The 12,543-nt window shown below is 39.0% G+C and overlaps 1 protein-coding gene and 1 long non-coding RNA gene across 2 annotated transcripts in view; both read right to left on the bottom strand.

The window, feature by feature from the left end:
* Window positions 1-1,416: 1,416 nt before the first annotated feature.
* On the bottom strand, window positions 1,417-3,436 carry LOC121386116 (dynein heavy chain-like). Its single transcript, XM_041516913.1, has 3 exons — window positions 3,430-3,436; window positions 2,166-3,196; window positions 1,417-2,127 (listed from the first exon to the last, which is right to left on the bottom strand). Exons 1-3 carry the CDS (start codon window positions 3,434-3,436, stop codon window positions 1,417-1,419), a joined length of 1,749 nt encoding a protein of 582 aa, XP_041372847.1.
* A 223-nt stretch (window positions 3,437-3,659) lies between these two features.
* Window positions 3,660-12,543, bottom strand: part of LOC121386634 — a 20,413-nt gene continuing 11,529 nt past the window's right edge. Inside the window, exon 3 of the long non-coding RNA XR_005959677.1 lies at window positions 3,660-4,613. This is a non-coding gene — a long non-coding RNA (uncharacterized LOC121386634). The remainder of the gene's footprint in view (window positions 4,614-12,543) is intronic.

The raw sequence follows: 12,543 nt of genomic DNA, 5'->3' as shown, positions 1-12,543 counted from the left end.
TTTAAACAAAGGCATCGAAAGTTAACAGTAAATGAGATGGGGAATTAATTTGATTTTTAACTGAGAGAAACAGAGAGAGAGAGAGAGAGAGAGAGAGAGAGAGAGAGAGAGAGAGAGAGAGAGAGAGAGAGAGAGAGAGAGAGAGAGTAAAAAAAATAAGAAAACCTGCATTTTCCACTTTAACATCTAGCGCTGGAACTCTGTTGCAATTTCATACTCGACCATCGGTTATAACAGGTCAACCGATCAACTTTCGATCATGCACAAACGGTTAAAATTTCATAAACTGCACATGACTATGCAATTATTGTGTTCACCGGGGGTAACCAAAACGAGTCATGCATTTGGGGCGACAGGACACATAATATAACGTGGTGGGGATAACGAAGCTGATTGGGGATAGTGCCCCCCCCCCCCCCCCCCGGCTACGCCAATGTTTTTGAATATTGTTGGGGCCCTTCTAAACGTTGCAACTCTCACTGAATACAGTAGAGCGTGTCGTTTTAAAAACCCTGCAACTCTCGCTGAATACTGTAGAGCGTGTCGTTTTACAACGCTGCAACTCTCGCTGTAGAGCGTGTCGTTTTAAAAACGCTGCAACTCTCACTGAATACTGTAGAGCGTGTCGTTTTACAAACGCTGCATCTCTCACTGAATACTGTAGAGCGTGTCGTTTTACAAACGCTGCATCTCTCACTGAATACTGTAGAGCATGTCGTTTTAAAAACCCTGCAACTCTCGCTGAATACTGTAGAGCGTGTCGTTTTACAACGCTGCAACTCTCGCTGTAGAGCGTGTCGTTTTAAAAACCCTGCAACTCTCGCTGAATACTGTAGAGCGTGTCGTTTTAAAAACCCTGCAACTCTCGCTGAATACTGTAGAGCGTGTCGTTTTACAACGCTGCAACTCTCGCTGTAGAGCGTGTCGTTTTAAAAACGCTGCAACTCTCACTGAATACTGTAGAGCGTGTCGTTTTAAAAACCCTGCAACTCTCACTGAATACTGTAGAGCGTGTCGTTTTAAAAACCCTGCAACTCTCGCTGAATACTGTAGAGCGTGTCGTTTTACAACGCTGCAACTCTCGCTGTAGAGCGTGTCGTTTTAAAAACGCTGCAACTCTCACTGAATACTGTAGAGCGTGTCGTTTTACGAACGCTGCAACTCTCACCGAATACTGTAGAGCGTGTCGTTTTACGAACGCTGCGTCTCTCACCGAATACTGTAGAGCGTGTCGTTTTACGAACGCTGCGTCTCTCACCGAATACTGTAGAGCGTGTCGTTTTACAAACGCTGCGTCTCTCACCGAATACTGTAGAGCGTGTAGTTTTACAAACGCTGCGTCTCTCACCGAATACTGTAGAGCGTGTCGTTTTACAAACGCTGCGTCTCTCACCAAATACTGTAGAGCGTGTCGTTTTACATACGCTGCAACGCTGCATCTCTCACTGAATACTGTAGAGCATGTCGTTTTACAAACGCTGCGTCTCTCACTGAATACTGTAGAGCGTGTCGTTTTACAAACGCTGCATCTCTCACTGAATACTGTAGAGCATGTCGTTTTACATACGCTGCAACTCTCACTGAATACTGTAGAGCGTGTCGTTTTGAAAACGCTGCATCTCTCACTGAATACTGTAGAGCGTGTCGTTTTAAAAACGCTGCATCTCTCACTGAATACTGTAGAGCGTGTCGTTCTAAAAACGCTGCATCTCTCACTGAATACTGTAGAGCGTGTCGTTTTAAAAACGCTGCATCTCTCACTGAATACTGTAGAGCGTGTCGTTTTACAGACGCTGCAACTCTCACTGAATACTGTAGAGCGTGTCGTTTAGAAAACGCTGCGTCTCTCACTGAATACTGTAGAGCGTGTCGTTTTAAAAACGCTGCATCTCTCACTGAATACTGTAGAGCGTGTCGTTTTACAGACGCTGCAACTCTCACTGAATACTGTAGAGCGTGTCGTTTAGAAAACGCTGCGTCTCTCACCGAATACTGTAGAGCGTGTCGTTTTACAAACGCTGCGTCTCTCACCGAATACTGTAGAGCGTGTCGTTTTACAAACGCTGCATCTCTCACTGAATACTGTAGAGCGTGTCGTTTTACATACGCTGCAACTCTCACTGAATACTGTAGAGGTGTCGTTTTGAAAACGCTGCATCTCTCACTGAATACTGTAGAGCGTGTCGTTTTACAAACGCTGCGTCTCTCACTGAATACTGTAGAGCGTGTCGTTTTACAAACGCTGCATCTCTCACTGAATACTGTAGAGCGTGTCGTTTTACATACGCTGCAACTCTCACTGAATACTGTAGAGCGTGTCGTTTTGAAAACGCTGCATCTCTCACTGAATACTGTAGAGCGTGTCGTTTTAAAAACGCTGCATCTCTCACTGAATACTGTAGAGCGTGTCGTTTTAAAAACGCTGCATCTCTCACTGAATACTGTAGAGCGTGTCGTTCTAAAAACGCTGCATCTCTCACTGAATACTGTAGAGCGTGTCGTTTTAAAAACGCATCTCTCACTGAATACTGTAGAGCGTGTCGTTTTACAGACGCTGCAACTCTCACTGAATACTGTAGAGCGTGTCGTTTAGAAAACGCTGCGTCTCTCACTGAATACTGTAGAGCGTGTCGTTTTACAAACGCTGCGTCTCTCACTGAATACTGTAGAGCGTGTCGTTTTGAAAACGCTGCATCTCTCACTGAATACTGTAGAGCGTGTCGTTTTACAAACGCTGCAACTCTCACTGAATACTGTAGAGCGTGTCGTTTTACAAACGCTGCAACTCTCACTGAATACTGTAGAGCGTGTCGTTTTACAAACGCTGCGTCTCTCACTGAATACTGTAGAGCGTGTCGTTTTGAAAACGCTGCATCTCTCACTGAATACTGTAGAGCGTGTCGTTTTACAAACGCTGCAACTCTCACTGAATACTGTAGAGCGTGTCGTTTTAAAAACGCTGCAACTCTCACTGAATACTGTAGAGCGTGTCGTTTTAAAAACGCTGCAACTCTCACTGAATACTGTAGAGCGTGTCGTTTTACAAACGCTGCAACTCTCACTGAATACTGTAGAGCGTGTCGTTTTACAAACGCTGCATCTCTCACTGAATACTGTAGAGCGTGTCGTTTTAAAAACGCTGCAACTCTCACTGAATACTGTAGAGCGTGTCGTTTTACAAACGCTGCAACTCTCACTGAATACTGTAGAGTGTGTCGTTTTACAAACGCTACATTGCTTCCCTGTAAGGGGCGGGACGTAGCCCAGTGGTCAAGCGCTCGCATGATGCGCGGTCGGTCTGAGATCGATCCCCGTCGGTGGACCCATTGGGCTATTTTTCGTTCCAGCCAATGCACCACGACTGGTATATCAAAGGCCGTGGTATGTACTACCTTGTCTGTGGGGTGGTGCATATAAAAGACCCCTTGCTGCTCATCGAAAAGAGTATCCGATGAAATGATGACTGGGTTTCTTCTCTCAATATCTGTGTGGTCCTTAACCATATGTCTGACGCCATATAACCGTATATTAAATGTGTTGAGTGCGTCATTAAATAAAACATTTCCTTCCTTCCCTTCCCTGCAAAATCCTCTATCCACCTCTGACAAACAGGAAAACACAAAAAAATTTAATAAAATAAAAACAACAAACAAAAAAGCCAAGATTAAAAATAGTTTATGAACAAAATGATATGTTGATCAAATTGTCGTATATATACATACATGTCGGATATCCCTGAAAATCATGTTAAGAACATGTACAACATGACACCGGACTGAAGTCTATTTTAGTGTGAAAACTCAAGTAGCGAATACTTTGATAAACACGCGACCATGACATCTGGCTTTGCTATTGCACATGCAATTATTGTTGCTTAAAAACGAAAACAAACCTTTTTACTAGACACAAGTAATAATAATAATAATAATAATAATAATAATAATAGTAAAAAAAAGTCTGTGTTTAAAACCACAAGGTAAAAATCTGAACGTTTCAACACAAATGCTGACATGGTCAGGAGAAAAATAATTTATGGTAATGTATGCAGAAATGGAGCTAATATATTTAGCATATACACTGTCTTAAACAAAAAGAAAAACAAAAAGAAAGACAAACTTTAAAAGTTTACACTCAGACCCAATGCTATTGTTTGTAACAAACACATTTATTTCAATGTTGAACACAAAGTTCAGAAAGGTAATTCTTTCGAATTTAGTCTTATTTTTAAAAAGTTTCTTAATACGAAAAAAGCTGATCAAAATAGGTCTACCTGATTGGTTCATTGAGGAGATACGTCAAGGACCGCATCATTTAAAGGTTACGGAAAATGTCGGCGATAGATCGAGAAACAATAGTAGGTTGTGTGTCATCGTATGTCGTCTATTCGTCCTGTTTCTATATCAAGCCAGGTGCATATATATAGTTTTAAATAACAGGATTAGTATGTATAAATGACCCGGTACACATGGTACTCAGGCTAAGTGCTTGGGGCACACAACTCCAATCTATCAATAGAATTGAATCACGTGATCAGATTCGTCATGCGTAAGAAAGCTGGCGTCCACCCATTTGATTGACTGGTGCGCGTGGTTGTTGGTACGTTGGAAAGAGACCTGCAAATAAAATGAGTAGATTGTTGGTATTAACGAAACTAGAAACGAATCCATGAGGGGAAACAGGGGACCCGTCAACAACTATATATACTAGTATATATATGTATATATGGGTCAATATCAAAATTGGTAACATTTTGTGTCCCGGCTCTAAATTATATTATAAAATGTATATATTTCCCAATTTTTTTTCACAGAATATTACTTTGACATCTATACACAAAACTACACATATTTGTAATATATTTCAGACATTAGTTTTTAAAAAATCAGTATTTTATTTCAGAAATTATGCCGAAATCTCATGTCCCTTGCAAGGGGTGAAGTTATACAGTGAAACCTGTCTAAACCGGACCTTGAACATACCGGAATCCTGTCAAAACCGGCCAAGTTCCATGGTCCCGAATTTGTTTGCTATTTAAACCATGTATAAAAACCTGATAAAACCGGAACCTCTCAATTCCGAAAACCGGATTGATTTTTTGCTCAGAAATGTTAAATCCTTAATAAATTAACCTGAACAAACCGGCGTAGTGTAAATGAATGAAGAGTCAACTTCGCGTGAAAACACAACTTCCAGCTAACAAAGCCGACCGGAATTTCCACTGACCAACATCCGGTGTTACGTCACGGGTCACCGCTTTCTGCGGTCTCAGCCCAGAATAGCAGAGTAATTAATGCTTGATTGTTTCCAATTGTACTGTCTGAAACTGTCGACTTCTTCTCATCTTCAAACACATGCCCGCTACTCACGCCTTACGGTTTCCGCCTTTGATTTGGTCAATGCAATTTAACATTGAAATACAGGCACAGTTAGAGTAAAATGATAAAAAAAACTAAACTTCAAGTAAAATGTACACACGTGACATAATATTTTATACACTGAATAAACACTAATAGGGAATTTTATCATTTCTGCAATAGAAACGAGAGATACACACACTGAATTTTGCTACACTTTACTAAATTAGGAGACAAAAAATGTCACGGCCACCACAGGCTAAACGTAGGCGTGTAGAATTATCTTTGAAGGTAAAATTTGACTTGATTAAAGATTCACAATCGCTACCAAAATTAAGTCAAAATGATTTGGCAGCAAAGTACGGAATTGGCGTTTCTACTGTATCAGACATTTTAAAGAAGAAGACCGATTATATTCAAGAATATGAAAGTAAGTCTAGTGCCAAGAAAACGCGGTTCAAAACAAGCTGCAAATATGACGAACTCAACGAACTGACATGGAAATGGTTTCAGCATGCACGAGCAAAGCATATCCCTATATCCGGACCAATCATTCAAGAAAAAGCTTTGAAATTTTCATCTGATCTGTCGATTCGTGATTTTAAGGCATCTAACGGGTGACTAGAAAGCTGGAAGTCGCGTTTTTCAATTCGACATTTCAAGGTCAGCGGTGAAAGTGCCGGTATAGATAGCAACGTGGTTGACGATTATAGAGAGAGAATTCCGGACATTGTTTCCAGTTATGAGCCGGAAAATATATTTAACTGTGACGAAACCGGTCTTTACTGGCGTGCTTTACCCGACAAGACCCTGTCTGCTAAAGGCGAGTCGACCAAGGGAATAAAAAACTCAAAAGAAAGGTTAACTGTTATGTTGGCTTGTAGCGCCACTGGAGAAAAGTTGAAGGCACTCGTCATCGGGAAAGCGGCGCGACCGAGTTGCTTAAAAAATGTGAACATTAACCAGCTTCCTGTGATTTGGGAATCAAACCGTAAGGCATGGATGAATGGAAAGTTGTTTGAAAAATGGATTAAAAATGTGAACATACAAATGAAAAAACAGGGCAAAAAGATCTTGATGTTTCTGGATAATGCGACTTCTCATGCCCAAATTGAGCTTTCAAACTTAACACTGAAGTTTCTGCCACCCAACACAACGTCGGTGCTCCAACCCTTAGATCAAGGCATTATCCGTGCGTTCAAAGCCAGATACAGGAAACACCTGTTAAGAAACTTAATGGTTAAAATTGACACTGCCGACTCTGTGTCACAGTTATGTAAGGAAGTGACAGTACTGGATGCGGTACATTGGATATCGAGCGCATGGAAGGAGACACTGTCAGAAACCATATCGAAGTGCTTTCGGGCATCTGGCTTTCCAACCTCAACATCGACAAATATGGATTCCACTGATAATGATGATGATGACGACGGCGACGATGATGACGACATTCCCCTTTTACAACTGGTCAACGAACATCGGATGAATGTCGATCTGACCACTATTGCGACATTTGACGACCATTTGCCAATCGAGGATACAAGTGATGATTGGGAAAATGAACTTCTGAATGAATTCAGAAAATCAGAGGAATGTGATAAGAGCCCAAGTGATGACGAGAGTGAAAGTTGTTCCCATGAAAGTTTGCAACCCAACGGTTGTGAAATGTCGCACAATGATGCACTGGTTATGATTAAAAAACTTAGAAATTTTGCTCTTGCAAAGGATGAACGCTATTTAGAACACATTCTGAAACTTGAATCAATGTCTATGAAGATTGTCCTCAAAAGCAAATCGGAAGCAAAACAACAAACTGTGGACTCGTTTTTTTAAACGTTGATCGGGTCCATGTTTTTGGTGAAAATCATGCAAGGTTTCGATAAAAACTAAATTATACTGAAACTTGTTTTGTTTTGTTTTTTGTTTTGTTTTAAAGTTAGTTCACAAATATATATATATATAACAAAATAGGGATACGGCGAGATGATTAGCCCTTGTTGCCTTTACCACATTCAGATTCATTCGGCAATTCTCGGACATGTTCGTTTTTAGCTACGAACATATCGGAGAATTTACGAAAGAAAGTTCTAGATCCATGGCAAAAGAAACTTGTGGAAACAAACAATGCATTAATAATTAGTAAATATTGCAGCACAATGTTATTAACTAAATAAATGATTATATAACTACGTTACAAAACAGGTTTATTGGATCAATCAAATCATTCTCGGGTAATTCGTTGCAAATTGCACGCCAAGGGCAATAACTCTGTTTTATAAAAACGCGACCCTCTAAACACCGGATCCTGTCTAAACCGGATAAATATTAGGTCACCGACGTCATCCGGTTTAGACAGGTTTCACTGTATAAAGTTTAATATTGTGTCAAAAAATATAATATTCTTTAACTTTTTCTGCATAAATGTAATCATGAGATATTAAGTAACAATACTGTGCTATTATACTTTATTTTTGATAATTATATTTTACAATTTTCTTTACTAAATATGTGTGTCCCTTATATATATGTCCATACTGTTACTTCCATCATAAAATGTTCATAATTGGAGCTCCATGAACTTGGTCTTGTACTTTCTACAAAGGATCTTCCACCTTCTGTCTTATCATTTGAATGTGGCCTTAATTCAATATCTTGTACCAAAAGATACAAATTTTTGAACAAGTAAGTATATTTCTTTGCATACAAATTTTGAGCATCCATACTGTTACTGTCTTTACATATGCCAAAATTAGAAATTACATTTTAAAATATTTAAGGAAATTATGTTGTCTAAGAGCACACCATGTACCAATCAGGCATTCTACATTTGACTTTGACCTTGTGTACATAATTGCTAAAATATTGTAAAATTGTCATAACTGTTATAGTCCATACTGTTACTTCACCCCTTGCAAGGGACATGAGATTTCGGCATAATTTCTTAAATAAAATGCTGATTTTTTAAAATTAATGTACGAAATATATTACAAATATGTGTGGCTTTGTGTATTGATGTCAAAGTAATATTCTGTGAAAAATTGGGAAATAATATAAATTAGATCAGGTGTCGCGAAATATATTCGCCCCCCTAGAAAATCGCTGGCCGGCGATTCTATTCCGAAATAAAATCGCCCCCGGCGAATTTATTTCGAAATAGAATCGCCGGCCGGCGGATTTATTTCTCAGCCCCCTCCAAATATTTTCGCCCCCCCCCCCCCCCCCCATATAATGTGTTATATATATAGGACGATGATCTATTTCTACCATAGTCCATACGCATACAAATTACAAATTACGTGCTGTCTTTAATAGTCATCGAAAAAAGAGAGAAATATCCTTATTTATTACATATCCATTCAATCTTAGTATAGTAATAAAGACCATTCCGATCCGTGCAATTAAAAAATCTTTTATTGAACATAATTTTTATGTCCAATAAAAGCCTGAACTATTTTTGGGGGAATCCCCCATATTATTGTTTGAGAGTTAGCTCCCTAGAATGTTTATTATTATTTTATTATTTTATTAATTTTAAAATAAATAAATAAACTAAAGAAGGTATGTAATAAATACAGAACTTCACATACGTTTTTTTCGTTCCTATTTATTGCACTTGTTTATTGTGCACAAGAATATATACCACTCGACCCCTACGCGGTCTCGTGCTATATATTATTCTTGCGCACAATAAACTCGTGCAATAAATAGGAACGAAAAAAACCGTATGTGAAGTTCTGTGTATATATTACACTTTTTGGAAACAGTTCTCAAGCGAATTACTCTCTAATTATACAACATTACATTAGAAGAATACCCTCTATTTTACCTTTAGTTTACACTGTCTATGATTATAATTAATTTCTATCTATAGTATAGAGACTATAGACGATATTTTATTTCTTTATTTCATTTGTGAATGCAGTGCCCCGATTTCCTCCATAAGGTATTCATACGTCATGCATTTTAAAACATTTCAGAAAGACATTAATCCATGGATATGATTTGAATAAAAACATATACTCTCCGTCAAATATATAAAACTCAGATAATATGTTTCGCTTGTAGTGACGACTTCTATTGTAAACTGAATTATATAATTATAGGGGTCACTTTATTATCCATTATACAAGTGATTCTACTGATGTAGTGGCGTATATTTAGGAGAGTTTTGGGCTATCCTGGCAGTGTACTTATCTAATATGATGATGTATATACACACACGGTGAGCTTCTCTTGTTTCATTCTCCTGCTAGTGCACTATTATAATTTGCATAGTAGAGAAAGTTTGTTTTACTCCACCAGTAATATATTGGTCTACTATGATAATGTATTTAGCTCTCCGGTTAGTCTATATAATAAATAACTATGTGATAAATAGAATCTCACATCCGTGCTAATTTTATTACAGTGGGTGTGTGGGGGTGGGGTGGGGTGGAGTGGATAGAGGATATATAGTGGGAACTAATAATTCCATACTTTCTCAGAAGTTCTTGGTATCGTATAACAACAAATGACATTATATTCAAATCAAACCATAAACATTTTATTTCAAATTAAGTATCCATCAGGGAACCAAAATGCAATACTTGCATAAAATATAGTAAATACAGAGAACGAAAATACGAAGTTATGAAGTCCTATCATATAAACACGAGTCTTTTTTCTTCTTAGATGCACACGATTTTATCCATCGATTTTTTTCTCAGTGACATATAATCGAATGCTCGCATCTTCCTGTCTTCAGTACATTTTAAGATATGAATGCGCATATTGGCAATGTTATATTTCACTGAGGGAGACATATCCTTGGCCAACTGGAAGGCATTGGCTATTGCAAAGACCCCACAATCATTCCCATTCGGCTGAGGTTGAACATCTAGAACTGTCACTGTAAGTGACCCATCTGTGTTCAAACGATTCTTGAAAATTTCTTTCATTTGCCGTTTTATGTTGTCAGTAATGGGATGAGATGGAATTCTGTCAGCGAATTGAATTCCATCCTTACTCCCAGAAACAGTCACCCAGTGATCATGGTCATGTAAGATTTGCACAGTGGTATCCATTGGCTTGAATGCTGTCTGCTTCAGTAGTGTAGACTGATTTTGAATACCAGTAGACTCTGTGACGAGTATATGGCAAGCATCAATCACTCTGTCGCTCAACCATGCACCGTTGAGAATGTCGCATCGATCACTCTCGTTCAGTTTAAATTTTGGTACCCATTTCGACGACCTTTGTGGCAGCTCTTCTGTCCTGACAGATTTTGTTCCACCTCTTAAGATTCACGGCATTGTATTTGGTTTTCAGCACGGCATCACCCTTCTTCAATACGTAGAGTCCTTTCCCTAAAGTTTGCGTCACTGTATATGGCCCCTTGAATCGTGGTGCGAGTTTGTCTCCCTTCCTGGTATCTCGTCGACGGTTGACTATCGCCACGTGATCGCCAATCTGGTAATTAAAATATATTAAATTTAGTAAGATGTAGTCATTGCAAACATTGATCATTTCGGTTGAACCCCGAGAAAGCCTACAGGCCTTTAACTTAAAATTTTACAGGTAGCCACCCGGGCTACCAGCTTATGCCTTTTGGTAGCACTGAAACAACATATTAAGTCAGTGATTTTAAAAATGCACTGGCTCAGACTGAAAATTCACTGACCCATATATATTTTATCATATGCATGTATACCAAAAATAATTTTTAAACTAATACAACTCAATACAAAATGTATCAGTTAATATACGTTTTGATAATATAATGCTCTTTTTTTACCAAGGAATATTTAAAAAATAAATATTTGTAAGAAATGTTTCGGTTTTTTTTTTTAATTGTATAGTTTACGTATTACAGCACAATGCTTGTCTACGAAGCAACAAGGCATACCATAAATTAATTACCTCAAATATGGATCCTCTGTGCTTAATGTCGTATCGTTTCTTTTGTTTCTTCTGGGCATCTGATATGTTGTCCTGGGCGGTGTCACGATGCTTGGTCAGGTCTGCCAGCTGCTTCATTCTGGTGCCGACATCATCCATGTCCACATCACATGTTGCATCGTCTACCTGGTATTCTAGGTCGACGGGGAGTCGGGGCTTCTGACCATAAAGCAATTTAAATGGCAAATACTTTGTAGAACTCTGTTTGTTTGTACGGTAGGCGAAGGCTATGGCATGTATGTACTGATCCCAGTCGTTGCACTCATCGTTTACCAGCTTCATAAGTTGAGTAACCATGGTTTGATTAAATCGTTCTGTTAGACCATTTGTCCGAGGATGATATGCCGATGTCATTGTTTGGTCCATGTCCATGATATCGCACAACTCTCGCACTAGTTTATTGCAAAACTCCCGTCCTTGATCGTGCAGCAATACCTCGGTTGAGCCGTATCTGTATACCAAACTCAATAGAAAGGCATGGATACTCTCGGTAGATTTGTTTTCTAATGCTCCTACCTCGACCCATCTTGTCAGATACTCTGTTGCGACGATGACGTAACGCTTTCCGTCGGAGGTCTCCTTCAAGGGTCCTACAAGATCAGTCCCCCACCTGTGAAACAGTCCTTTCACAGGAACAGGGTGAAGGGTGGCAACCTGCGGCTTATTACTTGCATTCGATCTCTGACATCTTTGGCACTGTTGACAAAATGTTTTGATATCTGCCGTCATCGTTTTCCACCAGAACCTGTCAGATAATTTCTTGATGGTCGCGTTTTGGCCAAAGTGACAGCCTCCTATAAGGTGACTGTGAAGGGATTGCATTAAGGTCATTTTTTCTTCTTCTCCGATAACAACCTTCTGACGCTTTCCATTGTGTCCTATGTGGTACAGCGTACGGTCTTCAAGTGTAAACACCTTTGCCTTTTCTCACAGACGTCGCTTTTGACTCTTGGTATAGTCTTCTGGATAGTAGGACGAAGCAAGATAGTTGATCAAAACCCGAGCAGCAGTGGAGTTCATATTGCGTAAGATAATTAGCTTCACATACAGCAGCAGCAAACGTTGGCAAAAATTACATAAGAATGAGTGATGTATTGTGAACAAAATTTTACCTTCCTTATATAGGAAAATATTAAATAAGTTTAGTTACACTGTATCAGTCATTATCCTTGATATTTTCTAATTACTACATTGTATATCTAACATCAAAGTGGACAGGAGTGTTCGTGGGTGTGAAATTGTATTTATTGTA

The sequence above is a fragment of the Gigantopelta aegis genome, chromosome 12, assembly GCF_016097555.1.
Source record: "Gigantopelta aegis isolate Gae_Host chromosome 12, Gae_host_genome, whole genome shotgun sequence".
Lineage (NCBI taxonomy): Eukaryota > Metazoa > Mollusca > Gastropoda > Neomphalida > Peltospiridae > Gigantopelta > Gigantopelta aegis.
The sequence above is the reverse complement of the archived record's forward strand: the minus strand, read 5'-3'. Positions and strand labels throughout refer to the sequence as shown.

Bases quoted from the DNA above. Each gene is read 5' to 3' on its own strand.
- LOC121386116 (XM_041516913.1), bottom strand. The intron at 2,128-2,165 runs GTGAGAGATGCA...ACACCTCTACAG, and splicing joins GACACGCTCTACAGTATTCA to TATTCAGTGAGAGTTGCAGC.